Genomic DNA, 26,498 nt, shown 5'->3' with positions numbered 1-26,498 from the left:
AACGGACTAGTTTTCATAATGAATAGCTACTGCCTTGTCCCTTATAGTTTTCGATAAGCCAAAGTTCTTTTGTCATTAATGACTATTTCCTACATCATTTCCTTAAATGTTCAGGTGACACGTTTTCTTTATTCTCCGGGGAAATGACTCTTAAATTATCTACACAGAGATAACTAATTGTTCTTAACAATTCTGCCATAAAAATGTCAAAATGATCAATCTTTCAAATGCATGGATTATCCAAATGCTAACAGAATTTACATTATTTTGTTCAAGTTTTCAAACATTATTATCGTGGATATTTTCTTGACGGCCCTATAATTTATTCATATTACCGATAAAGGTTTCCGATTTCGAAGCTTTTAACGGTTATCCCAATATTTTGAGAAAAACAACTCAAACAAATCATAGAAAGGGTTGTTTCAAATGAAAAACTGAACTGCATACAAAACATGAGCATGTGTCTATTTACTGGCATATACATTGAATGCCAGAGGAATGCATAATTTAAAGGGCCACAGTTTTAGACAGTTCAGCACCTATATAAATTCACCATTCAATTTTCGTTTTGATGCATGTCCAATAACGTCCTAGTCTGTCCATGTTTTGTTCATAGGAGATAACTCCTGAGGCTATTCAAATTTTGTATAATTATGTCTCTTTTCTTCTCCAAAAATTGGATTAGAGCGAAGAAAGATCGGCGTGAATATATTAGCACAACGAATGAAAACAATTAAAAAGATTAACTAGTCGGTAGCCAGACTAACAACATCCCAGTGCTGAAATTTCACATTACTAGGTGTAACGTGTTTTCAGAAATTTATTTTTTATTTCTTTACAAATGACATTCATTTTAAAGGGAGAAAACTTTTTGAGTATAGTTTATGTATCCAGTCGTACGGCATAGTACGGTAGAACATGCAATGCTTTGAGCCATCTGCCGCCATTAGGGCGGTTAAAACAAAACTGAAAAAATATATTTTACGAGAATTAACAAGAGGACAAAATCGTCCAAGGTCGCTCACCTGAGAACCGCTTGATCAAATTTAATGAATATCCTGCTAAAAATGCGACCCCTTTTGCATAGGCAACGTATTTCTTTGATTTGACCAGGTGACCTAGTTTTTTACCCAACATGACCCATATCTGAACTCGACCTAGCTTTCATCAAGACAAACATTCTGATCATATTTCATGAACATCCACTGAAAATGCAGCCCGTATTGCATACACAAGGTTATTCTTTGATTTGACCATGTGACCTAGGATTTGACCCAACATGACCCAAATGTAAACTTGAATTAAACTTCCTCAAAGCGAGCATTTATATGAAATTTAATGAACATCCTGCCTAAAATGTAGCCCCTATTGCATTCACAGTTTTTCATTGATTTTTTTGCTGGGTGACCTAGTTTTTGGCCCTAGATAACTCCTATTTGTACTCCACCTAGATTTCATCAAGACAAACATTCTGATCAAATTTCATGAAAATCCAGTGAAAAATGCAGCCACTATTGCAAACACAAGGTTTTTCATTGACTTGACCGGGTGACTTTGTTTTTGACCCCAGATTATCCATTTTTGAACTTGACCTAGATTTCATCAAGGCAACCATTCTGACTAAATTTTACGAATATCCAGTGTTTACAGTGTAGGGTAAAATGCAGCCCCTCATGATTGCATACACAATGTTTTCTTTGATTTGACCGATTTACCTAGTTTTTGACCCATATTCTAACTTGACCTGGATTTCATCCAGACAAACATTCTGATCAAATTTCATGAAGATGCAGTGTAAAATGCAGTCGCTATTACATACACAAGGTTTTTCTTTGATTTGACCTAGCGACCTAGTTTTTGACCCCAGATTACCCATATTCGAACTTGATCTAGATTTGTCTGACTAAATTTTATGAATATCCAATGTAAAATGCAGCCCCTACTGTGTACACAAGGCTTTTTTATTTGACCCCAGATGACCCATATTCGAACTTGATCTAAATTTCATCCAGACCAGCATTAAATCAAAATATCACGAAGATCCGGTAGAAAATGCAGTCCCTATTTCAGACACAAGGTTTTTCTTTGATTTGACCTAGTGATGTAGATTTGGCCCCAAATAATCCATATTCAATCATTTTGACCAAATTTCATGAAGATCAATTCAAAAATACTGCCTCTATCGCATATGCAAGGTTTTTCTTTGATTTGACCGTGTGAACAGTTTCTGACCCCAGTTGATCCATATTCGAACTTGACCTGGATTTCTGATCAAATTTCATGAAGACCCAGTGTAAAATGCAGTCCCTATAGCATACACAAGGTTTTTCTTTGATCTGACCTAGAGACCTAGTTTTTTACCTCAGATTACCCATATTCGAATTGGACCTAGATTTCATCAAAACAACCATTCTTACTAAATTTGACGAATATCCAGTGTAAAATGCAGTCCCTATTGCATACAGAAGGTTTTTCTTTGATTTGACTAGGTGACCTAGTTTTTGACTCCAGATGACCCATATTCGAACTTTATCTAGATTTCATCCAGACAAGCATTCTGATCAAATTTCATGAAGATCCTGTGTAAAATACAGTCCCTATTGCATTAACAAGGTTTTCTTTGATTTAATCTAGTTTTTAATTCCAGATGACCCATATTCAAACTTGACCTAGATTTCATCAAGGCAATCATTCTGACCAGATTTCATGAAGATCAGTTGAAAAATACTGCCTCTATCGCATATGCAAGGTTTTTCTTTGATTTGACTGGGTGACCTAGTTTTTGACCCCAGAGGACCCATATTCGAATCTGACCTAGATTTCATCCAGACAATTATTCTAATTAAATTTCATGAAGATCCAGTGTTAAATGCAGTCCCTATTGCATACAAAAGGTTTTTCTTTGATTTGACAATGACTAATATTTTGACCCCAGATTACCCATATTTGAAATTGACCTAGATTTCATCGAGGCAACCATTCTGACTTAAATTGATGAATATCTAGTGTAAAATGCAGCCCCTATTGTGTACACAAGGTTTTTCTTTGATTTGACCGGGTGACCTAGCTTTTTGATCCCAGATGACCCATATTCGAACTTGAACTAGATGTCATCAAGGCAATCATTTTGACCAAATTTCATGAAGATCAATTAAAAAATATAGCCTCTATGGCATACACAAGCTAAATGTTGACATACAACAGACGCCTGATATCGAGCGATCACAATAACTCACATGAGCAGGTGAGCTAATTAAAAGGGCCATTAATAGAATCCTTTTATTCTGTCAGCACTCAATTTGTTAATTACCTTCAAATGAATCTTTTTATAATAACAACTTTCTACCAATGATTTTTACGATTTATTTTGATATATTATACTTTAACATTATTTACATTCATCAGTAGATCCCTCCTGTTTAATATGCACTTGATTACAACAATAAATATACAACCTTTAAGTACAAATTTTAACAATCCAAAATAATTGTAACTTAGTGATGGTATGATACCACTATGTGTTTAAGATACTGCACCCATAACTACATTCTGCCATTCATGTTGAAATAGTTATTCTTGTATGTCTTTGCAAGTGTTCCTTAGTTTCTGAAGATCATACAAGCAAACATCTTCTCACACCAGGTGGGATTGTAAGGAGGCTTCTTAACCTTTACCCTCCTAATTTTCTAAAATGAACTGGTCCATCATTCAATTTGGGTGGTACCATTTATTATTCAAAGGGGTGTTCAGTGAAAATTTGCTGTCTGAATAGCAAACAGTGCAGACCATTATCAGTCTGCACAGACGTTCATATATACATGTATGACCAAAACAAACTAAGATAATGATTTCATAATTATATCAGAATATCAAATAATGCAGAATAAATGTCCAAAATGAAACATTTATGCAAATATATCACAGTTTTGTCTGTAAAACATACAATATCACTTCTGTAACTTGAGTAAAACAATTTCACATAGAAAATTCCACTGACATCAAAATACGGTCACCTTGTAAATAGAACTCTAAAAATTCCTGTTATGAATAAGTTTTTGATAATACAGCTTTTATCAAATGTTAAAATAGTATGTCATTGGAAAAGGCCAAATCAAATATAATCAAGTAATATCTATAATAATTGAAAATAAAAATTAATCATTTTTTGAAAAACCAGAATTTATGGTGGCTGATTTCTGCCATTTCATTCTGGCATGTTGGCGCTCTTCAAATGCGCCAACATGACAAATTAGCAAGCCACTACAACAAATACATAATTTGTCATGTTGACGCACTATCTTGTTTCTCTGGAGTATTGGCGCTTATAAGTCTAGTAACATATTGGTGCACTAAATTAGTGTCCTGGCATGTTGGCCTACTTCAAATGCACAAACACGACAAATCGGCATGCTGATATGACAATAAAGATACTTGTCACTGATATGACAATAAAGATACTTGTCATACTGGCACGCTAAATTTCATTGTTCTGACATACTGCGAGAGCTGGCGCCTTTGAAGGCAAAATGGCAGAAATCAGCCACCATATGAATCAAATAATTTCATTTAACCCATACCCTGCTGAATTTCTATAATGAACTTGTCAGTCTTTCAATTTGGACAGTACCACTAACTGTTAAAAGGGGTGCTTACCAAAAAGATACTGACTGAATGGCAAACAGTGCAGGTCATGATCAGACTGCATGGATGTGCAGGCTGATCATGATTTACACTGGTCACAAAGGCGGATCAGTCAGGTCCAGCATGATAAGGGTAAATATTAAAAGAACCATGGGTTGACCTTGTTTCAATGAACCATGTCAAATTATGGATGTTGTGAATAAAATTAAATATCAAGTAAAATTTTGTTAAAATCCATCACATGTTAAGAAAAGCAGTTCAGACTTATGTTTATGACAGATTATTATATATAAAGGCTGTCATACATAACAAAAACAGTGTTGCTACCTACTTAAGGAGATAAAATAAAGTATACCTTGAAACAAAATGTTACTACCATTGAATATTACCCGCTATAGTGTTCAGTTAAAGCCTGCATTAAGGTAATTCTGACAGAACAATCGTGATGGAGTGATGACAAGACTGAGATGGAGTAAAGGCACAATCACCATCGCAGAATACCAATAAAATAAGATCATCTGAAAATATCGCAGAATACCAATAAAATAAGATCATTTGAAAATATCGTAAAAATGTAAATATCATGTATCTTTTTATAAAACCATTTCAATCAATTAAATACAATAACATGTCTAAATGAGTATCTTTGAGATATTGAGTATTGTGTCTCAGGTTGTGTTAACACGGCACCCTTCCAGAATTTATGTCAAATGTTTTATGAACTTTTAAAATGTGTTTCTTCTGAGGTATCTTCATAGGTATACACTGCAAGCGGATTCTAATTCCTATGAATTATATTGTCCCAGAACACAATACCGAATTAGCAGTACTTGTTTACATATTGCATGATGTCATATAAGTGAATTTTACTGGACATTGTCCATGGAAAGCATGTGTTGCGGCATATCTTATTGCATAGATATCAATATGGAAGTACCCCTGATACTGACCTTTATAACTTATTGAAAATCAAAAGAATTACTACTTAAAAATAGTCTTTGGTACTTGCTGCAAAATGGATAGAAGTTTTATACTGTACTTCAAAGAAGTACATGTACTATGTATAACAAAATGGTTACAAATATTCTGTCATATTTTTCTGCAAAGTTCAAATAATACTGAAGCAAATTTATACTTCCTTAAAATTACATTTGTAAATCTTAAAATTTTTTTTTTCTATTTACAATTAAAAATTTATCAATGTGTTATATCAATATCAATTTTTTCTCTTTTTTTTTACTTTTCAAAATTTGATGGCAGAGGTAGATCCAAGCATTACTTTATCATAGACAGGCACCTGGGTAGAACCAATAATCTTCTGTAGGTCTGCTGGATGGCTTCCACGCATGAAGTCTCTTAACCCACAGCATAATTTTCTAACCCATATCAGAGAGGGTCAAGTGTTTTGAATTTAGCGACCTTAACCACTTGGGCCGTGAAGGCCCCTGAATTAGAAAAAAAGATTTGACATCATAATGCCACTGTTAAAAATGTGGCTGCCGCAATTTCCATTATGAACATAAAATACATTAATTTCTTGTTAAATCCTATCTCTGATTATTACTTTCTTTAACATTTGTTAAAGGGATAGGTATTGCTGAATATGCCATAACGTTTTATTGAATCTATTGTTTTTATTACCTCCCTTTATGGCTCTAACTATAACACTTCATATGCAATATTAAAAGTAGTGCTTTTCTAACCATGTAAGTTCGCATGACATCTATTTGGAAAGCTGTTTCATCTGTTTTTAAGAAAAAAATTAAAGCATTATGGACCTTCTCTAAAGGTCATTTGATTCTGGTGTAACAAACATATACACTTTTCACAGTGAAATATGGCACAAAATTAGAATATGTGCTAGAATGCTATATTCAATTAGTTTACATAAATTGAACCTTTTTAGCATAACGGATAAGTGGTTTTCTGTTTTGATTTATTCATAAAGCTGTAATTCTTCCAAATCAATATTTCCCATTAGAAGGCCCCTTGGGGTTGTCACTAATTGATGCCATTTCTTTTACTGTCCATTACACTTTTCCTTTCCATACTAAGATGCTGGAGGCATATCTTTGGCGGATCACCCTGGAAAATATGGAAAGCACTTAGCATAATGCATTTTCCTTTGCATATTATTCAGCGGTTTTTGAAAAAAAATGTGGAATTACATTATTTCATGGACTTGAAGATTAAGATTATGTTAGATAAGATAACTTTAAAATTTTATTGGTATGATGGCATATATATGTATTAAAGTAGTCAAAACTACATACATTACAAGTCACTTTTATTTATTGCCAACGTTTTAGCTATATTAGCCTTCCACAGGGTACAAAATAAACATTCTAACATGACTCCGTTTGATTTCCAGTTAAACCAAAGAAGTATGAAATACACAGAATGGCAACTGGCTGCAATCTCGCGTGATCTCGTGTCAGAGCATGAATCGGCGTTATCTTAGTAAAAACAAACATCTGCGAGAATGGAGTTACAATTTGTACCTATAAAACTACATTTAAGATACATGTTACCTTCTAAAACAACATAAGTTTAATGTGAAATAGTCTTCAGACACAAAGTACACGTTTCTTGCCATTAAAAGAAGCGTGGTCATATGGTGCATGGAGAAAGCGTCACTTCCGCTAAACGAGATCTCATTCAGTTATCACGGGATGTTGGCGAGATTTACTCTATGTGCCTTTCAAGTTGCCGATCTATTTATTTTTATAGCTCTTTGGTTAAACAAAGAAGGAAACAAGATCTGTATATTCTGTGATAAACAATGGTTGATGCGCGAACCGGTAAGAGAGCATTATGACGTCAAATTGCCGCATGACATCAGATACATTACTCCTCGGGTAAATGAAGTCCAGCATAATATTTATCAAAATTTCAATGAGCATGTCAGAATGAAAACAATTAAGGCCTTTTTGTGATTCATCGTCTAATTTACCACAGTTCATCGTTCAGATGCTTCAGTATTTAACGCCCTTGTGGTTCAATTCCTACACATCTGAACTTTGAACTGTGGTAAATCAAATGATAAACCACTTGAGGGCCTTGATTATTTGTTAAATATAAAGGAAATGACGTCAACATCAAATGACAATGACAAAATTCACTGCCCTACCCATGATTTTTTAAGTCCAAAAAGGGTCATAATTGTTGCAAAAAGCAGGATGGAGTTATGTTTCTTGCTGTACAGGGTCAGCTTATGATGGTGAACAACTGTTGCAAGTTTCAAAGCAATAGCTTTGATAGTTTAAGAGAAAAGTTTACCAAAACATAAAACTTAACCAATAAATCTGATATTTTCTAAGTCTAAGTCCTAAAGGGGCCATAATCCTTGTAAAAAGATGGACAGAGTTATGTTTCTTGCTGTACATGGTCAGCTTATGATGGTGAACAAGTGTTGCAAGTTTTAAAGCAATAGCTTTGACAGTTTATGAGAAAAGCTGACCTAAACATAAAACTTAACCAAGAAATCTGATTTCCTAAGTCAAAAAGGGGCAATAATTCTTTAAAAAAGCAGGATGGAGTTATGTTTCTTGATGGGTCATCTTATGATGGTGAACAAGTGTTGCAAGTTTCAAAGCAATAGCTTTAATAGTTTAGAAGAAAAGATGACCTAAAGATAAATCTTAACCAAGAAATCTGATATTTTCTAAGTCCAAAAGGGGCCATAATTCTTGCAAAAAGCAGGATGGAGTTATGTTTCTTGCTGTACAGGGTCAGCTATTGATGGTGAACAAGTGTTGCAAGTTTCAAAGCAATACCTTTGATAGTTTAGGAGAAAAGCTGTCCTAAACAAAATTTAACCAGGCAACGGCAACGACGATCAGGTGAATTACAATAACTGACCATTTGTTCCCCAAAAAATCAGATGAGCTAAAAAACAAAGTCCCATAACTCTGCAGAATTTTTTTCTGAATGAACCTCACATGCACCATGCACAACTAGGGTTACTACTGATCACTTGTGTTAAGTTTCACTAAACTGAGTGCATGGGTTAAAGAGATTAGGCATGTATAATTACTAATTCACATATATTTTTATGCATAAAGCAGAGCTTAAAACAAAAATGTACTACCTTGTATGTTTCACAGATAAGACTGAGCAAATCTTCTTCAGCCATTCTTTCCATCTTCTCTGTGTGAACCTAAAAAATAAATATCTACAGTATAACATTGATTACTAGAGGTTGTAAGAGGTTCAATTGTGTCCTGCAAATAAAAACAAAACAAGGGAATACAAGCAAGTTCAGTAAATTGGTATTCCCCACCTTACCGGATATCTAAAGGTTTCACCCTTAAAAAGCATTCCCTACCTCCAAAAGACAATGGATGTCAGTTTGGTTCCACTGTATCATTCTGTATTGAAGTTATCTTGCTGAAACAGTTTATGTACTTTTAGTTAAAGGATCTCATTTCTAACAGAGGTTACCTTGGTAAAAAGCCTAACTAGGAGGATTGAACTGGTTATAAAACTTGATTAATATATTGTGACCATAAAAATTGTGACCTACTATGGTGAACAAACATTGGATAAGAAATACTCTGGTTTAAGAGCAGATACTGTAAATTTCCACAACTTTTTGTAATCCAAGGTCCATTACTTTAAAGCCACGAGATGTTTCATATGAGCCCATTAACTGTGTCCCATGGAAAACAGTTATGAGATTGTTTATGTAATCCCATTGTGACCCTTACTGGTTTATACAATGCCATTAATTGTGACCTATGGAACATAGTTATGACATAGTTTATATGTACCACATTAATTGTGACAAATGAAACATAGGTAAGAGGTGGTTTATAGGACCCCATTTACAATGGAGATAAATGTAGCATAGATATTTATTCGTACATTCTTGTGTCTCATAGAACACAGTCATAAAATAGTTTTTTTTACCCCATTAACTGATAAACTATGGAAAGTACACCACATCAATAATTTGTTTACACCTACCCCATTAATTGTGACCCATGGAACATATCTATGCGAAGGTTTCAAGGCATTAGTCCTCAATGCCATTTCATGTTCCAATAAATTCCCCTTTTGTCCATTGGCACATGTCATTATTGGATTTACGTCAATACCCATTGCATCAGCACACTGAAAAAAGGAGAATAGATCACATAAAAGTTAAAATAACTATCACAATTTCACTATAATTACTTACAAACTAATACATCAAGAAGGCCCAGGTAGCCTAAAATGGCTATTTGACCTAGAATATTATGTATTACACACCAAATCATAATTGGCCAGATTGCCTAAAATAACTATTTGACCTAGAATATTATGTATTACACAGCAAATCATAATTGTTAACATTTTTATTTAATGCAAAAATAACAAAGAAACAATTTGACCAAAGTTGCGAGAGGACCTTACAAGGATGCTATGGTCCAAGTTTAATGCAGATCTGTCAAGCAGTTCAAGGCAAAAAGCAATTAAAAGATACTTCTATTTTCAGCACTATTGGCCCTTAAAAAAGGGTCAAGCATACCCATTTGAGGAAATTCATTATAGGAGTTTATAAGAATGCTCTAGACCAAGTTTGGGTAAGATCCAACATACTTTATATTCCCTAAGATCAAAGCAATTCATGAGATGTTGTTTAAAGGTGTTTCTACTTTCAGCTGAAGTGGCACATAAAAGCAGCTAAGTGCCCCAATATGAACAAAATAAAAGGAGGACCTAAAACAATACAACATACTAAATATGATGAAGATGCTTAAGGCAGTTCAAGGGAAGTTCAAGGGCATTTCTATTTTTAGCTCTTATGGTCCAGAAAAAGGTGCCAAGTGCCTCTATTTAAACAATTTGGGACAGGACCTAATAATGATGCTACAGACCAAGTCTGATGGACATTGATAGAGTTGTTCATGAGAAAAAATTGTTTAAAGGTATGTCTATTTCTAGCTCTGGTGGCCCATTAAATTTAAGAGAAGACCTTACAAAGATGCTACAGGCAGACCAAGTTTGATGAAGATAAATCATGTGGTCACTGAGAAGAAGTTACTTAAATGGGACACAATGCCTCCATATAAACAACTTTTGGAGAAATGTTACAATGGTGTTTTAGACTGTTTTTTTTCTAGGGGTGTTGGGAAAAGCCCTTAGTCAAATTGGGAATTTTTGATGCGGTAAATTGTCAAAGTTGAGAACAAAGTATAAACAAATTAAGTAAATTGGGAGTTTTTAACATTGGGTAATAATAGGTTAAAACTTTATTTTTTAAGCTTTTCTTGTAGACTTTCAAAAGGATTCTCTAAACTGGACCAAATAAAATTTGGAGAATTTATTTTTCCTCATTTTTTCGAAATTGCTGGTTCTTGACAGGACCTTTCAAAAATAGTCCAACTCGTTATCTGTCACGTTTAAAGTTTTGTTTACACTTAATAATTTTTTTTACTGTTGAGTTGAATTAACAGTCACGCTGATACAATTTAGGTCATATGGCAACTTTTCCAGCTTTTTGTGGTGGTGGTCGAAGAACTCAGGTGTACCCACTTCTTGTCACTGCATGATCATACAATCCAAGACTTAAGTATTACTAAACTTTCATATTACCATGGATTGGGATATGTGTTACAAGGAAGAGATAAATTTTACCTGTTTAGCTGCCTTGTCGGGATAAATATTTTTACTTTCCATGCAGCTTATGAATGGGAAATATACACTGATGTTGTCAAGGATGTTTATAGCGCAAGTCTGAAAAACAAAATGCAAGAATAGAATTCAATATTATTCAAAGGTGCCAAGTTAAAAATGCAGAATTCTATATAAATATCTTTATTAGAGTCTCATTACTATACGAGACAAACAATACAAACACAAATAATAGAGTTACAAACAAAGTATAGTACCAATCAAATTTGATTTGTAAGAGACTGTATACAAATTAAAAACATCCATACATATTAAGAACATTTTAAGAATCTAAAATTCTATCAAAATTTAATACAAGAGCTGTCCGTAAGACAGCGCGCTCAACTTTTCTAAGTGCTTGACTCTGAATTAGAGCTTTGCCAGTGAAAACTTTATAAAACTTTAGTAAGAAAAATCTAAGTTAAAAAGGGGCATAACTCTTGTCAAAATTCAAATCAGAGTTATGGGGGTTGTTTCTCCTGGTGTAGACTTTTATAGTAAATAGCCAGCTTAAGATTCAAGTCAAAAGCTCTGATATTAACAGAGATATTTGACTTAATCAAAACCTTTAACCAAAAATTTTAAGTTAAAAAGGGGCATGCATAACTCTGTCAAAATTCAAATCAGAGTTATGGGGATATATATCAAGAGAAATCCTGGGGTAGACTTTGACATTCTAACACAACCGGGTTTTATTTTCTGCTAAACGCAGATGACTTAAAACTGTGTGTTATGCAACTAAATCAATGTTCGTCACAATTATTATGTCATAGCTTCAAACGTAATAGTGGCACGCTGGAAAAGGAAACAACACAAAACAGGAAAATATTTGGTAGATATCACCAAATCTAAATATTAATCCTTCATATTGTGTTAAAATTGAAATAATATGTCTGAAACAGTGAATTTCTCTTGAATAAAATAACTGTTTTTCGTTCAGATGATATTATTCCTTCGCATCTAAACTCCTTTTTTTTTCAATGGTAAATCACTATTCGGGATATATTATTTCTTCAACAATGAAGACTGAACTGTGTATTTTTATGCAAAAAAATCATTGTTTTGGGATATATTTTCAAACTTTAAATGATTGCATTTCAAGGCTGGTCTAAAAACTCTTAATAACAACAACAACAACAAAGAGAGAATGAACTTATACTTGATGGAAAAACTACCTAAAATGTAATGCATTTTCAAACTATAAACCAATTCACACACAGATATTCTTAAAGAAATTCTGAAGGAATCAATGTCGGCTCAAAAAATGTTGTGGAAGTTTCTCACAACATTAATAAGAATTTCGTTGCATGTGGTTGGCATATAAAGTATAGATTAGTTCTAAAGCATAAACTTTTTATTTTTTTTTTTTTTTTGGGGGGGGGTTTAACGTCGCACCGACACATTTTAGGTCATATGGCAACTTTTCAGCTTTGATGGTGGAGGAAGACCCCAGGTGCCCCTCCGTGCATTATTACATCACGAGCGGGCACCTGGGTAGAACCACCGACCTTCCGTAAGCCAGCTGGATGGCTTCTTCACATGAAGAATTCAACGCCCCGAGTGAGGCTTGAACCCACATCGACGAGGGGCAAGTAATTTGAAGTCAGCGACCTTAACCACTCGGCCACAGAGGCCCCGCTAAAGCATAAACTTGCAAAAGCACTAAACTACCTATGGATTTTAAAAACAAGCTGACATACTGTAACTATACTCCCTATTTATCACTCTCCCTATAATAAACACCCCACCCCAATATTAAAAAAAAAAAAAAAAAAAATGTTAGTTTACATCACAAGTGAACACCAGCACTATGGAAGTGATATGATTGTTAACCCTTACCCTGCTAAATTTCCATAATGAACTTGTCCATATTTCAATTTTGACCATACCATTAACTGTTAAAAGGCTGCACAGATGTGCAGGCTGATACTGATCTATGCTGGTCGCAAAGGCAGAATCAATCAGGTCCAGCATGATAATTGGTAAAATTTATTCATAATAAGTTGGATTAGTTTTAGGGCCTAAACAAATGCCCCACTCCTCCAACTTTTTCAGAATGTAACACCACAAGGGGCATAAATAGAAGAATATAATATTATTATGGTATGCTATAAATCAAACAATATTGAGGTATCCTTATGTTAATACTTACCTCAATAACATTTCCAATACATTCTTCTTTTCCATGTTGACAGTTAAATATCCAGGTACCAGTTTCTTTGTTCAGTTTTTCCTACACAAAATACACATTTGAGCCGCGCCATAAGAAAACCAGCATAGTGCGTTTGCGACCAGCAAGGATCCAGACCAGCCTGCATCTGGTCAGAATCCATGCTGTTCGCTTTCAAAGCATACTGCAATTAGAGAACAGCATGGATCCTGACCAGTCTGCGCGGGTGCGCAGGCTGGTCTGGATCCATGCTGGTCGCAAACGAACTATGTTGGTTTACTCATGCTGCGGCTCAATTCACAATAATTTATTTTATATTAGGTTATTAAAGGTGGTCAATCACATTCACGCATCATTTTACAACATTTTTCACTTTCTGTACACTCAAACATTTATTTTAGGAACAACAAGGAGTGTGTTCAATAAACCCTTGATGCCCTCGGTGGCATCCTTGTCGATACAAAGCAACCCAAGTCCAAAACGAGGTCAAGGTCAAACTGAGGTCAGGTGATGTTTGAAGATGAGGAATGGTCACAGGTTACATAATGTATTATTATCAATTCATTCTTGTAAGCAGTATTGATGCTGGACGAAACGGTCCCATTTGGTTAACCAAGAGATGGCCCATATAAAGCAACCTAAGTCCAAAATGAGGTCAAAGTCAAGGTCAAACTGAGGTCAGGTGATGTCTGAAGATGAGGAATGGTCACAGGTTACATCTGCATTAGTATCAAGTCATTCTAGTAAGGGGTATTGATGCTAGACGAAACATTCCCATCTGGTTAACCTCGTATGGATGTACGGACGGTCAGGACAATCACTATATGCCTCCCGCATCAGTAGATGCCGGGGGGCATAAAAAGACCTATTACATAGTGTAACCCATTACTTGATACTTTATTACTGTGAAATCATTTAATTTTGTGGGCATGAATTTTCGTGTTTTTGACCAAAACGGCAATTTCTTGAGGATATGAATTCGTGGATTTCATCTTTTGAAGATAAAATGAATTGGACTTTTATTTATTCGTTGGGACTTAATTTCGTGGATTGACGCAGCCACGAAAAAAAATACATGAAAATTAGTCCCCTGACGAAAATTAATGATTTCACAGTATACCAAGCTACTGATTTTTATCAAATTTTGTAATTACGCCCCTCTCCTCCCCCATTATTTTATGAAAATGTATATAAAAGTTCTCTGTGTGTTTGGATCAAGCATCTTTTTCAACAATGTTTCAGTCATATGAACGATGGTGTCTACTTGTAGCAGTTAGCACAAAGCCTCATTGGAATATTATGCTGTCATGACAAAATATAGCTAAAGTATTATTATCTTTAGTTTCCTTCTAATTTTTACTATGGACTAGTGTGCTAATACTTTACAGACCAAATTATTAAGTTTTTGTTGCTGTGTGTGTTTTTTTGAAGTAAATACTGCATAGAACTGACAAGATCACTTCATTTCACTTTTTAGCAACAAAAATAAATTTGTTACTAACAAGGAAAGAAACCTAAATTTTTGAGAAATATGAAATAAATCTGGTGATGTGCCCCTTTAAGGTTGTTCTGCTTGTTAACTTGAACATAGAATTTGTTTAATATATATTTTTTTTTTTTTGCGTTTGTCGCATTTGCTGGTGGAGGAAGACCCCAGGTGCCCCTCCGTGCATTATTTCATCATGAGCGGGCACCTGGGTAGAACCAAACACCTTCCGTAAGCCAGCTGGATGGCTTCCTCACATGAAGAATTCCACACCCCGAGTGAGGCTCGAACCAACATCAGTGAGGGGCAAGTGATTTGAAGTCAGTGACCTTAACCACTCGGCCACGGAGGCCCCCTAATAAAGTTTTCAAAATTCCAGAATACACAAAGCAAATATGGCATGTAAAACAGATAAGGTCATGTGCTTGATTTATTGCTAGACTGACTTGAAAAATTTGGACCTAAGGCAAGTTTTGATAATTGGGGCCTATCGGAAATGCCATCAGCCTGATGGCATTTTTGCAAACAGAAAGTAATTTCTGTAATGTAGATTTCAATGTAACTTTTCACAGTTGTAAATCAATATATTGTCTTTCACATCGTAAAATAAATTGTATAGGTCTGTATGTGTCACAGTATAGGATTTGAGACAGGGAGAAAATGTACCCAGGGCCTCGATTTACCGTTCTGATGCTCTACCAATTGAGCTACCCAACCACCAACACAGTGTCACATTTTCTCCCTGTTTTAATATTCAAGTCCTATATGATGACACATGCTTATTTATTTAGAGATATGTCCATGAAATAAGAGATCCGCAAAGTTCAGTTGGATTTGAAGACATTATCTGGAATCATTTTTATAAGTATCTCTTTTATATCTTTTTTTCATAAATATAAACAGGAGGATTTTCCTTTCTGTATGCTTGCTCATGGTTTTATTCTAGATTATTCAGATAAACCACATTACTGTGAAATCATTAATATTAATGGGGGATTAATTTTCGTGGATTTCGTGGTTGAGTCAATCCACAAAATTTAATCCCAACGAACAAGTAAAACTCCCATTTATTTTATGTTCAAAAGTTGAAATCCACGAATTCATATCCCCATGAAATTGCCATTTTTACCAAAACCATGAAATTTCATGCCCACGAAATTAAATGATTTTACAGTATGCTGTGGCCAGTGGTTTACAAAGTTTTCGAACAACTTTTTATGCCATTTGATGCTTATAACAAGAGGGCCATGAAGGCCCTGTATCGCTCACCTGACCTATTGACCTAAAGATCATCAAGATTAACATTCTGACCAAGTTTCATCAAGATATTTTCATAAATGGGGGCCTCTACAGTATTAATTTAGCTTTTCTTTTGATTGCCCCCCGTGACCTAGTTTTTGACCCAAAATGACCCAGATTCGAACTTGACCTAAAAGATCATCAAGTTTAACATTCTAAGTTTCATGAAGATACAGTCATAAATGTGGCCTCTAGAGTGTTAACAAGCTTTTCCTTTGATTTGCCCCCATGACCTAATTCTTGACCCAACATGACCCAGATTCGAACTTGACCTAAAGTTCATCAAGTTTAATATTCTGACTAAGTTTCATGAAGATATAGTCATAAATGTGGCCTCTACACTGTTAACAAGCTTTTCCTTTGATTTAACCTGTGCCCTATTTTTTTGCCCCGAAGCTGACCCAGGTTTAAACTTGACCAAAAGAGCATCAAGATAAACATTCTGCCCAATTTTCATTAATATGGTCATAAATGTGGCCTCTACAAGTGTTAACTAGCTTTTCCTTTGATTTGACCAGGTGACCTAGTTTTTAACCCTACATGCCCAGATCAAACTGGACCTTAAGATCAATCAATATTAACATTCTGACCAAGTTTCATGAAGATATAGTCATAAATGGGGCCTCTACAGTGTTAACAAGCTTTTCCTTTGATTTGACCTGTGACCTAGTTTTTGCCCCCAGATGACCAATATCAAACTCGTCCAAAAACTTTTTTAAGGATAACATTCTGACTATGTTTCATTAAGTTTGGGGCCCCAAAATTGTGACCTCAGAGTGTTAACAAGCTTTTCCTTTGATTTGACCCAGTGACCTAGTTTTGGCCCCCAGATGACCCAATATCGAAACTCATCCAAGATTTTATGGAGGGAAAACATTCTGACCAATTTTTCATTAAGTTTGGGGCCCAAAAAAATGTGCCCTCTAGAGTGTTAACAAGCTTTTCCTTTGATTTGACCTGGTGACCTAGTTTTTAACCCAGATGACCCAATATCGAACTCGTCCAAGACTTATGGGGGGTAACATTCTGACCAAGTTTCATTAAGATTGGGTCAAAATTGTGACCTCTAGAGTGTTAACAAGCTTTTCCTTTGATTTGACCTGGTGACCTAGTTTTTGAACCCAGATGACCCAATATTGAACTCGTCCAAGATTTTATGGAGGGTAACATTCTGACCAAGTTTCATTAAGATTGGGCCAAAAATGTGACCTCTAGAGTGTTAACAGTCAAATTGTTGACGACGGACGGACGGACGGACGGACGGACGGACGACGGACGACGACGGACGCCGGACACAGGGTGATCACTAAAGCTCACCTTTGAGCACTTCGTGCTCAGGTGAGCTAAAAATCTGTGTTAAAAACAATTTAATACACCAGACTGAAATTGTCCTAATTTTTATCAGTTTTACATTATTAAAATTATAACATACAAGTAGCTTTGATTCACCTCTAATAAAGCCTTAAACAATTTATTCAACTTTTATTCAACTTACATCTGCATTCCCATATGGCACCAAAGTTAAATTGAGTACATGTGTACCGAGAGCATACCACGTTTGGTTTAACTGCCTGGCAAAGAAGTTTTTACAGTCCGGACAAAGTGACTCATAGTACAATGTCATGTTGACAGGACCGGCAAACGGGTCCATTTTCATCGCAGTCCTACACTGTTCACTCACCTGAAATATGATTAAATAACTTTTCGAGACTTGTAAGAGAATATCCACTTAGGTAAATTATGAGAATATCCATTTAGGTAAACTGTCACAATTTTACATTTGAGAGTAGATGTTACTCTACAATTTCAAACTTCAGTCATTTGCTTCAATTTCATGAAAGTGGCTCAAACATTTTTCCATGTTATAAATTGTCTTTATCAAAAAGGAAAGATCAAATTGAGCTGATTATCACAAGGTTTGGCTCTATATGTTCTTGTGAGGTTTTCAGATCTGCTTCACTTTATATGTCTCTAACCCCTACCCTGGTAAATTTCTATAATGAACTTGTCCATCTTTCAACTTGGATAGTACCATTAACTGTAAAAAGGGGTGCTTACCAAAAAGATACTGACCTAATGGGGAACAGTGCCATTCATGATCAGACTGAACAGATGTGCAGGCTGATCATGATCTACACTGGTCACAAAGGCAGAATCAGTTGTGTCAAGAATGAAAAAGGTTGACTTACATTACAATCCTTGGCAATTTCCTTGGACGAGCACCAGAGGCTTGAGGGGAAGTTGCATTCACTATTGGCTGCTTTTACAGCTATCATCATGACAAGGCAGATCACAGTTAGTTTCCTCATCCTGTGTCTAGAATTTCAAATAAAAATATAAGTCAATCAATTTTTACTGTATTATCAATTATAGATCTGCACCAGTCTGACTAAAATATACCATCTTCTTTCCATGTAAGTCTCCGCATCCTGTATCTAAAGGTGTGACCTAGTTTTGACCCCCTACAATTTCAAATAAAAGTACACATAAATTTTACTGATTAATAAATACAGATCTGCCCCAATATGACTAAAATATTATTGCGAACGACAAGAAGAGAACAAGAAGACTAAAATATTATGATCATTTATAAATGTAACCTATACATAGCATTTTTAGAAGACAATTTTTATTCAGATTGCGATTTGCCCCTACACTATTCTTACAGTAAAGCAGAATGATAATAATGGACAGAATACAAATTAGAACTGACACGGCTGTCGCGACATACTGCGCCATCCTCTAAATAGCAAAGTTTTTAGACCATTGTATTTAGATAAGGTTATTCATCTTAGCTTTTTTTAATCCAGTTCTGCAAAATGTGTATGACAAGTTGAACACACCAAATTTCTTCACTATGGCCTACTTTGTGAAATTAAGGTAGGGCCAAACAATTGCAACTGAAAAAAGTCAATTATTTATGATAATCTTCATATCAAAGTCCTTTATCTGCTAAACTTTGAAGTCTATCCTTTCAACAGTGTTTGAGGATTTCGACATACAATATCTTTCTTGATATTCTATATAGTGAAACAACAGTTACTGTAGTAAAAATAGTCATGGCAAAAGTTCTTTCCTTTAAGGTCTATCTGCACATCAAGCTGGTTCATCTGTGGAAGTTTGAAGCCAATCAGGCTAACAGTGTGGGAGGAGCTGGACACACAAGATTTTTCTCGATATTCTATATTATAGCAACACTATCAAAGGGCCATAACTGCGGTAAAAATAGTCATAGCAAAAGTTCCTTTCTTTAAGGGCATTGTCACAAATTGACATACGGGCCTTATTTTATATGTATTGTAAATGCAGGTATTGCATCATCTTTTTGTAAATTTTTGAGTTATTGAGGTAAATGTCAGATTTCACGCATGAAATACCTCTCATGTTTTTCTGTATTCATAACTTAAATTTCCATGTAAATTTCATTAAATTCTGTTCAGTAATAAGAAATTGATATTTTATAAACTTCAGTAATTTATGTTTTTTATCCCAAAACCACTTAATGGGCCTCAAATGTCAATTTAAATTCGCGCCAAAGTAGTTAGATTCCCGGCTATATCGTGAATCCCGTGAAAATGACAATAGTCGGAGTCCACGGCTTAGCCGTGAATCCCATGAAATTTAGTATTTGGCGGGACATTATCCTTTAAATAGACTGGACTAGATATGCCTTGCGCACAACACCTTACGACTTTATAGACGAATCTATGTCTGAATTATTTTTTGCTAGAAATTTATGCTCGATCGAGGTAAGAAATTTTTTTTGTTAGATTTTTGTATGATTTTTGCATTACGATTTTTATTTGGTAAATTTTTGTTCATTCTACAGAATTCTGTAAAAATTTACTTTTCGGCATGTGATTTTAGCTAGTTTCGGTATGTTAGGATAATTTATTAAATTTTTCAGACTTTTGTAAATTATTTCGAGAGGAATCTAAAACGTTTCGTTTATATAAGATGTTAAATTTATACTGAAATTTGTAACATGATAATTGTAAAGGGACTGTTTCACAAACTTATGTCAAACATTTCGTTGTTATGGAACGCCCTCACTGCACTGTATTGTTATGTATAACTCTATATGGCAAGTCTAGTACCATGTATGTAATATATTATTGTTATATGAAATTGTGTGACAGTCTATTGCATACACATACAATGTCCGTTTTGTTGTATGCATTAGATATTAATGGATGCCAACTCTCATATAACGTTTGATTTACATTGAATTTTGTTAATTTGTAGTTGTAAATAATAGCTGCAGTTTATCATGTCCGTATCTATAATGTTTCATCATATACTTTTCAATCATTTCATACTTTAACTTTAGTCTTTTAAGTAAGTAATTTTTGTAATAATGGAAGTAAAAGTGACGTAAAATTTTAATCATGTGAACTTTGAACTTAGTAGCACAAAAATGTTTGTATAAGTAGCACGTATTATTTATGGGAGCCTACGAGTATGGTGTACCCAAAGGAGCGTTTTATGCCCTGACTTATTTTTTTTGCTATGGTGCTTTTCCATATGTTATATATTTTAGCTTCTTCCGCCAGACGATTTTTCCTGGTGATGTCATAACCCGGAAATACAATGCCCGAGGTTCACTTTTCTTCACTCGCCTGGATGTGATATTCCCAGCGCAGAGCTTACGTCCCATGGTTGTGCCGTAAACCGCAAAGACGATGATTTTTGTTATCCTCTGAAATCAGCTCAGGGATGCAATCACCTACCACCATAGGGAGCCAATTTCGGAAAACAACGTATTCACGGTTTAAAGGGACTGGATTTTGAGATATGTTTTGTTTGTGTACTTAAAGTTCACAATTACATTAAAGACCTGTGTCACGTCAGATTAGAATGGACTATAAGAACTTTGTATCTAGAGATACTGAACTTTCTTTTTTTTTCTTTCTTATAATCATTTTTTTTTTTCTTTTTTATATTATTCATTGTAAATAATCATCTTATGTAAATAAATTTGTAAATATTGTAAAGGGTGTTGATTTGTTCTGATGGTTACTGTCGCCGGTACGGTCATTCCTGCCACAGGCATCTGCACATCAAGCTTGTTCATCTGTGAAAGTTTGAAGCCAATCAGGCTGATAGTGTGGGAGGAGTTGAACAAACAAGATTTCGGAACAAACAGAAGGATGTATAGACAGCAGCAATGCTATATGCCACCAACATAAAATTTAATGTGGGGGCATAAAAAAATAAAACAAACTAATAAGACACAAAAATGAAGATGTTTTTCCTCAGATGTGACAAAACGTACATTTGAATGTTATTATTAATAGCCAGTAATAAACATCATAAAAATATTAAACAATCAAAAGAAAGTGAAAATACAAAAACTATCACTCAATCCATTACACCTTAAAATCCTCCTTACATGAGAGAACAATGAAACCTGATAAATTAATCATATATGTAGGACACTATAGTATCTTAACAAGTGATAACCAAGTATTATTGTTTGCTGGTCATGAGACATGTAGTGAAATTTCACACTTTGTTCTAGTTAAAGTTTATCCCTATTTTACATAAATCTCAAAGCTGCAAAGGAATATTGCACTATGTGGTATCAATAATAATTATCAATGATGTGGAAGCAAAGCAAGAAAAAATTTCATGGCCTTAGCTTTTAAGGATGGTTGCAGTGGTTTTGGGTAAAAAAAATCCCAATAATAAAATTTGTTCAAACTTTGTATATGAACACAGTGTCATGTCAGAAACAGAATTAAGAAAAACAATCGAAGGTCACCATGCTTGTTCAGGAGCTATCTGCCCTTGAATATGCAAAATTGAAGAAAAATCCAGTTTTAAGGGCAGATAACTCCTAAAAAGCAAGGTGACCTATGATTGTTTTTGCATTTTTCTGTTTTTAACATGAAACTGTGTTCATATATGTACAAAGTTTGAACAAATTCTATTATTGGGAAATTTTTGCCCCATCTCTCATACAAGAAACTGCAGCATTAGTGTCTTTAATTGCCAAGAAAAAACATATGCATGACAGATTTTAACGGGGACAGTCATGTGCCAAGTGCCCACCCCTCTAATTGGCCCTGAATCCGCTATTGGGACAATGTTTGTTCTACATGTAATATATTAAACAACAGAGAACATGCAAATCTGGAGATTTTTTTTAATATTTTGATTAATATGTCTGATATTCTTTATTATGCATCATAATGTTAATATTACAAGCATGCATTCTCTTATATCTATATGGAAATATACTAATATTAATTAAGAAACCTTTAAGGAAAACACAATTTTTGAAGTTAACCTTTGTATTGACTTGCATTTGAAATCACATCAATACACATTATACATGGGTTTAGCAAAGGGTATAGCGAATTTTTGGGTATAAAGGATACCTTGATAATTTTTAGACTTAAATTTAACTGTATTTATTTTCATCTCATTCTTTTACTGGCTTGCAGACAGACATGCTGACATACATCTTAGATGTTTGCTTGTGTTATTTTTCTCATCGTATGAAGTACTGACTAAATCATTGTGTATAAAACACACCAGTACATGAAAAGTATTTGATAGAAATTTAAAAAGCTGAATGTTTCTGAAATGACTATACCTTATCATTCTGATTTATAATAATAAAAAAATCCTGGGAAGTTTGCACAGACGTGGTTTTTATAACTAACAAGAGATCACAGAGTGATCTTGGCGCCCACCAATGTGCCATTTTTGTGTGTTCCAAATTTCAAGACTTAATGACTAGCTCAAGGTCAAATTTCATTTCCGTACACAACACAAATCTATGCATGTGGTCCAAATTTGAAGCCTGTACCTTCAAAAATGTGAAAGTAGGTCACTAGGTCAATGTCAAGGTCAAAGTTTGTCTTTGGGACACAAAACTATGCATGTGGTCCTAAATTTGAAGCCTGTAGCAAAAGAAATGTGAAAGTAGGTCACTAGGGCCCAAACTTAAGGTCAAAGTTCATTTCGGTACACAAAACTATGCAAGTGGTCCAAATTTGAAGGCTGTAGCTTGAGAAATGTAAAAGTAGGTCACTAGGTCAAAATCCCAGGTCAAATTTTATCCGGATACAAAACTATGCATGTGGTCCAAATTTGAAGCCTGTACCTTCCAAAATGTGGAAATGGCACTGGTCAATGTAAGGTCAAAGTTTTTGTTCGGTACACAAAATATGCATGTGGTCCAAAATTTGAATGTAGATTTAGAAAGTAAAAGTAGGTCACTAGGTCAAAATCAGGTCAAATTTTATTTCGAATACAAACTGGGATGTGGTCCAATTGAAGCTGTACCTTCAAAAATGTGAAAGTTAGGTACTAGGTCAATGTCAAGGTAAAGTTTTATTCGGTACACAAAACTATGCATGTAGTCCAATTTGAAGGCTGTAGCTTGGAATGTGAAAGTAGGTTTCCCGGTCAAATCAAGGTCAAATTTATTTTGGAATACAAAACTTTGCATGTGGTACAATTGATGTGTATTTAAAAATGTGAAAGTAGGTCATAGGTCATGTAAGGTCAAAGTCATTTCAGTACACAAACTATGCAAGGTCCAAATATGAAGGCTTAGCTGGAATGTAAAAGTAGGTCACTATAAATCAAGGTCAAATTTAATTTCAGAATTCAAAACTATGCATGTGGTCCAAATCTGAAGCCTGTACCTTCAAAAATGTGAAGTAGGTCACTAGGTCAATGTCAAGGGCAAAGTTTATTCGGTACACAAAACTATGTATGTAGTCCAAAAATTTTAAGGCTGGGAGCTTGAGAAATGTGAAAGTAGGTCACTAGGTCAAAATCAATGTCAATTTCATTTTGAAACACGAAAACTATGCATATGGTTCCAAATTTGATGCCTTTTACCTTCAAAAATGTGGGAAAATAGGTCACTAAATTTAAAATAAAGGTCAAAGTTTTTCCAGTGCACAAAATTTTTCAGTGGTCCAAATTGAAGGCTGTAGTACAGAAATGTGAAAATAGGTCACTAGGTCAAAAACAAGGTCAATCATGTCAAGGTTTATCTTGCCACTCAAAAATATACATGTGGTCCAAGTTTGAAAGTTTTAGATACTGACAAGAACATTTAAAAGCTTTTCCCTATATAAGTCTATATAATGAACCATGTTTACCCCCGGGGCGGGGCCATATTTAAACCCCAGGAGGATAATTTGAACAAACTTGTAGAGAACCACCAGATGATGCTACATTACAAGTATCAAAGCCCTAGGCTTTGTGGTTTGGACAAGAAGATTTTCAAAGTTTTTCCCTATATAAGTCTATGTAAACCATATGACCCCCAAGGCGGGCCATATTGACCTAGGGGTAAATTTGAACAATCTTAGTTGAAGACCACTAGATGAGTCACATACAAATATCAAAGCCCTAGGCCCTGTGGTTTTGGACAAGAGGTTTTTTCAAAGTTTTTCCCTATATAAAGTCTATATAAACCCTGTGACCCCAGGGCGGGCCTATTTGACCCAGAGAAATAATTGAATCTCTTGGTAGGGGACCCTAGATGATGCTTCATACCAAATATCAAAGGTTTTCAAAGTTTTTCCCTATATAAATCTATATAAATTATAGAAATAAACAAAGGGCCATAACTCACTCATAAATTGTTGAACCAGTCTGATTATCAGGAAGACACAACTAGGGTACCAATACATCATTCTGACAAAGTTTGGTCAAAATCCCCCAGTAGTTTCTGAGGAGATGCGATAACGAGAAATTGTTAACGGACGGACGGACCACGGACGCAGGTGATTTTAATAGCCCACCATCTGATGATGGTGGGCTAATAATTAAAAAATTACCAAAGCTATCCTTCATTCCTTGAAACAGAGTGCGAATATAAATGACTGCAAGGAGAAAGAAACACATGAACTTTTGTTAAAAGCTTTGTGTTTTTGAAAAGAGTAAACATATTTCTTCAGATATACAGGGAAAAAAACTGCTAAATTCATTTCTTTGATTTAGAATGGATGACAAGTTTTTGTGCTATCCTCTATATCCTAAAGATAATTTAGACAAGTTGGTCAATTGGGAATGGAATTTAATCCAAGTAAATGTTTTGTTTTTAATATAATTAAAAAGAGACAATCATTAATTTCCTTTAATTACATGTTACATGGACAAATTTTCGAAGCAGTTAACAGCGCCAAGTATTTAGGAGTGAACATATCAGCAGCCCTATCATGGAATAAACATATAGACCAAATGACTAGCAATGCCAATAAAACTCTTGGCTTCCTTCACAGAAATATCCAGACGAAAAACCAAAACATTAGAGAAGTTTCCTACAAAACACTAGTTAGAACATGGGTAAGAATATGCCTCTAATATGTGGAGCCCTCATACACAATAAATGATAAACAAGGTAGAAAAGGTTCAACTATTCTTATTACGAGAGTGTCACCAGCATGCAACATGAAATTGGTTGGCAGACATTATGAGACCGACGTGACAATGGCACGACTGATAATGTTTTACAAAATTGTGTACAGTTTGGTGGCAGTGCCAGTTCCATCATATCTCATGGTGCCCACGAGAATGATGCGCCACATGCACCCCTTTCCTTCAGGCAAACTCACACCTCTGCCAGCAAGTATTTCTTTTCTCTACACAGTTGTTCTTTGGAACAGCCTACCCAGTACGACCGTCTTAATATCTGACCTTGACTTGAGGGATTTAAGCGTAGTCTTAGCCCGTCTCTCATTTAAAACAACTCCTGAGTATTGGAGAAAGTTGTTTTTACCAGCTTTTAACCTATAAATACCTTCACCTTGTATTAACACTATCATATATGTTTATTTCATTCTCCCCTTTAATACTTTAAGTGTACAAAAATATCTTTAAATAGATTTTGGTAATTTGCAAATTTTCCCAATTATGACACTTTTCAGAGAGCATTTTCCCAATTCAACTGGTGATGGTGGCATTCCAAAAATGATGAAAAATGGCCTGTATATACTACATCATTGTGCTGCATACCTAAAACTTTAAGTAAAAGAGATGTAATGGAACAGTCACACTGAAAACATAATATTGTATGCATGCAGGAGAGCTGTAGAATAAACAATCAAATAATGTATCGATAAAATAAGACAATTTATCGCTGAAATCATGATAAACACCTGACAAATGCGTCACCTCTGATGAACTTAAATAATGCCATGTCAGTATTCTCTCATGTGATGTTTACGGTGTTTACAATCTGTCATGTGACTTTCATCAGGGACCAGTTGATAT

General features: G+C 34.8%; 1 protein-coding gene across 3 annotated transcripts; it reads right to left on the bottom strand.

Annotated features, from left to right (window-relative positions):
* Positions 1-3,349: 3,349 nt before the first annotated feature.
* On the bottom strand, positions 3,350-26,498 carry LOC123540872 (gamma-interferon-inducible lysosomal thiol reductase-like). 3 transcript variants are annotated; one of them, XM_045326196.2, is made up of 8 exons: positions 26,384-26,498; positions 18,443-18,569; positions 17,749-17,934; positions 13,451-13,531; positions 11,263-11,361; positions 9,610-9,756; positions 8,732-8,800; positions 3,350-6,726 (listed from the first exon to the last, which is right to left on the bottom strand). In XM_045326196.2, the coding sequence occupies exons 1-8, from the start codon at positions 26,422-26,424 to the stop codon at positions 6,643-6,645; spliced, it is 834 nt and encodes a 277-aa protein (XP_045182131.2). In that variant the 5' UTR covers positions 26,425-26,498; the 3' UTR covers positions 3,350-6,642. The 3 variants fall into 3 exon arrangements, with proteins under 3 accessions (XP_045182131.2, XP_045182132.2, XP_045182130.2); XM_045326197.2 differs by having other exon boundaries at positions 26,400-26,420; XM_045326195.2 differs by lacking the exon at positions 26,384-26,498 and adding an exon at positions 21,627-21,694.

The sequence above is a fragment of the Mercenaria mercenaria genome, chromosome 16 (genome assembly GCF_021730395.1).
Source record: "Mercenaria mercenaria strain notata chromosome 16, MADL_Memer_1, whole genome shotgun sequence".
Taxonomy (NCBI): domain Eukaryota; kingdom Metazoa; phylum Mollusca; class Bivalvia; order Venerida; family Veneridae; genus Mercenaria; species Mercenaria mercenaria.
The sequence above is the reverse complement of the archived record's forward strand: the minus strand, read 5'-3'. Positions and strand labels throughout refer to the sequence as shown.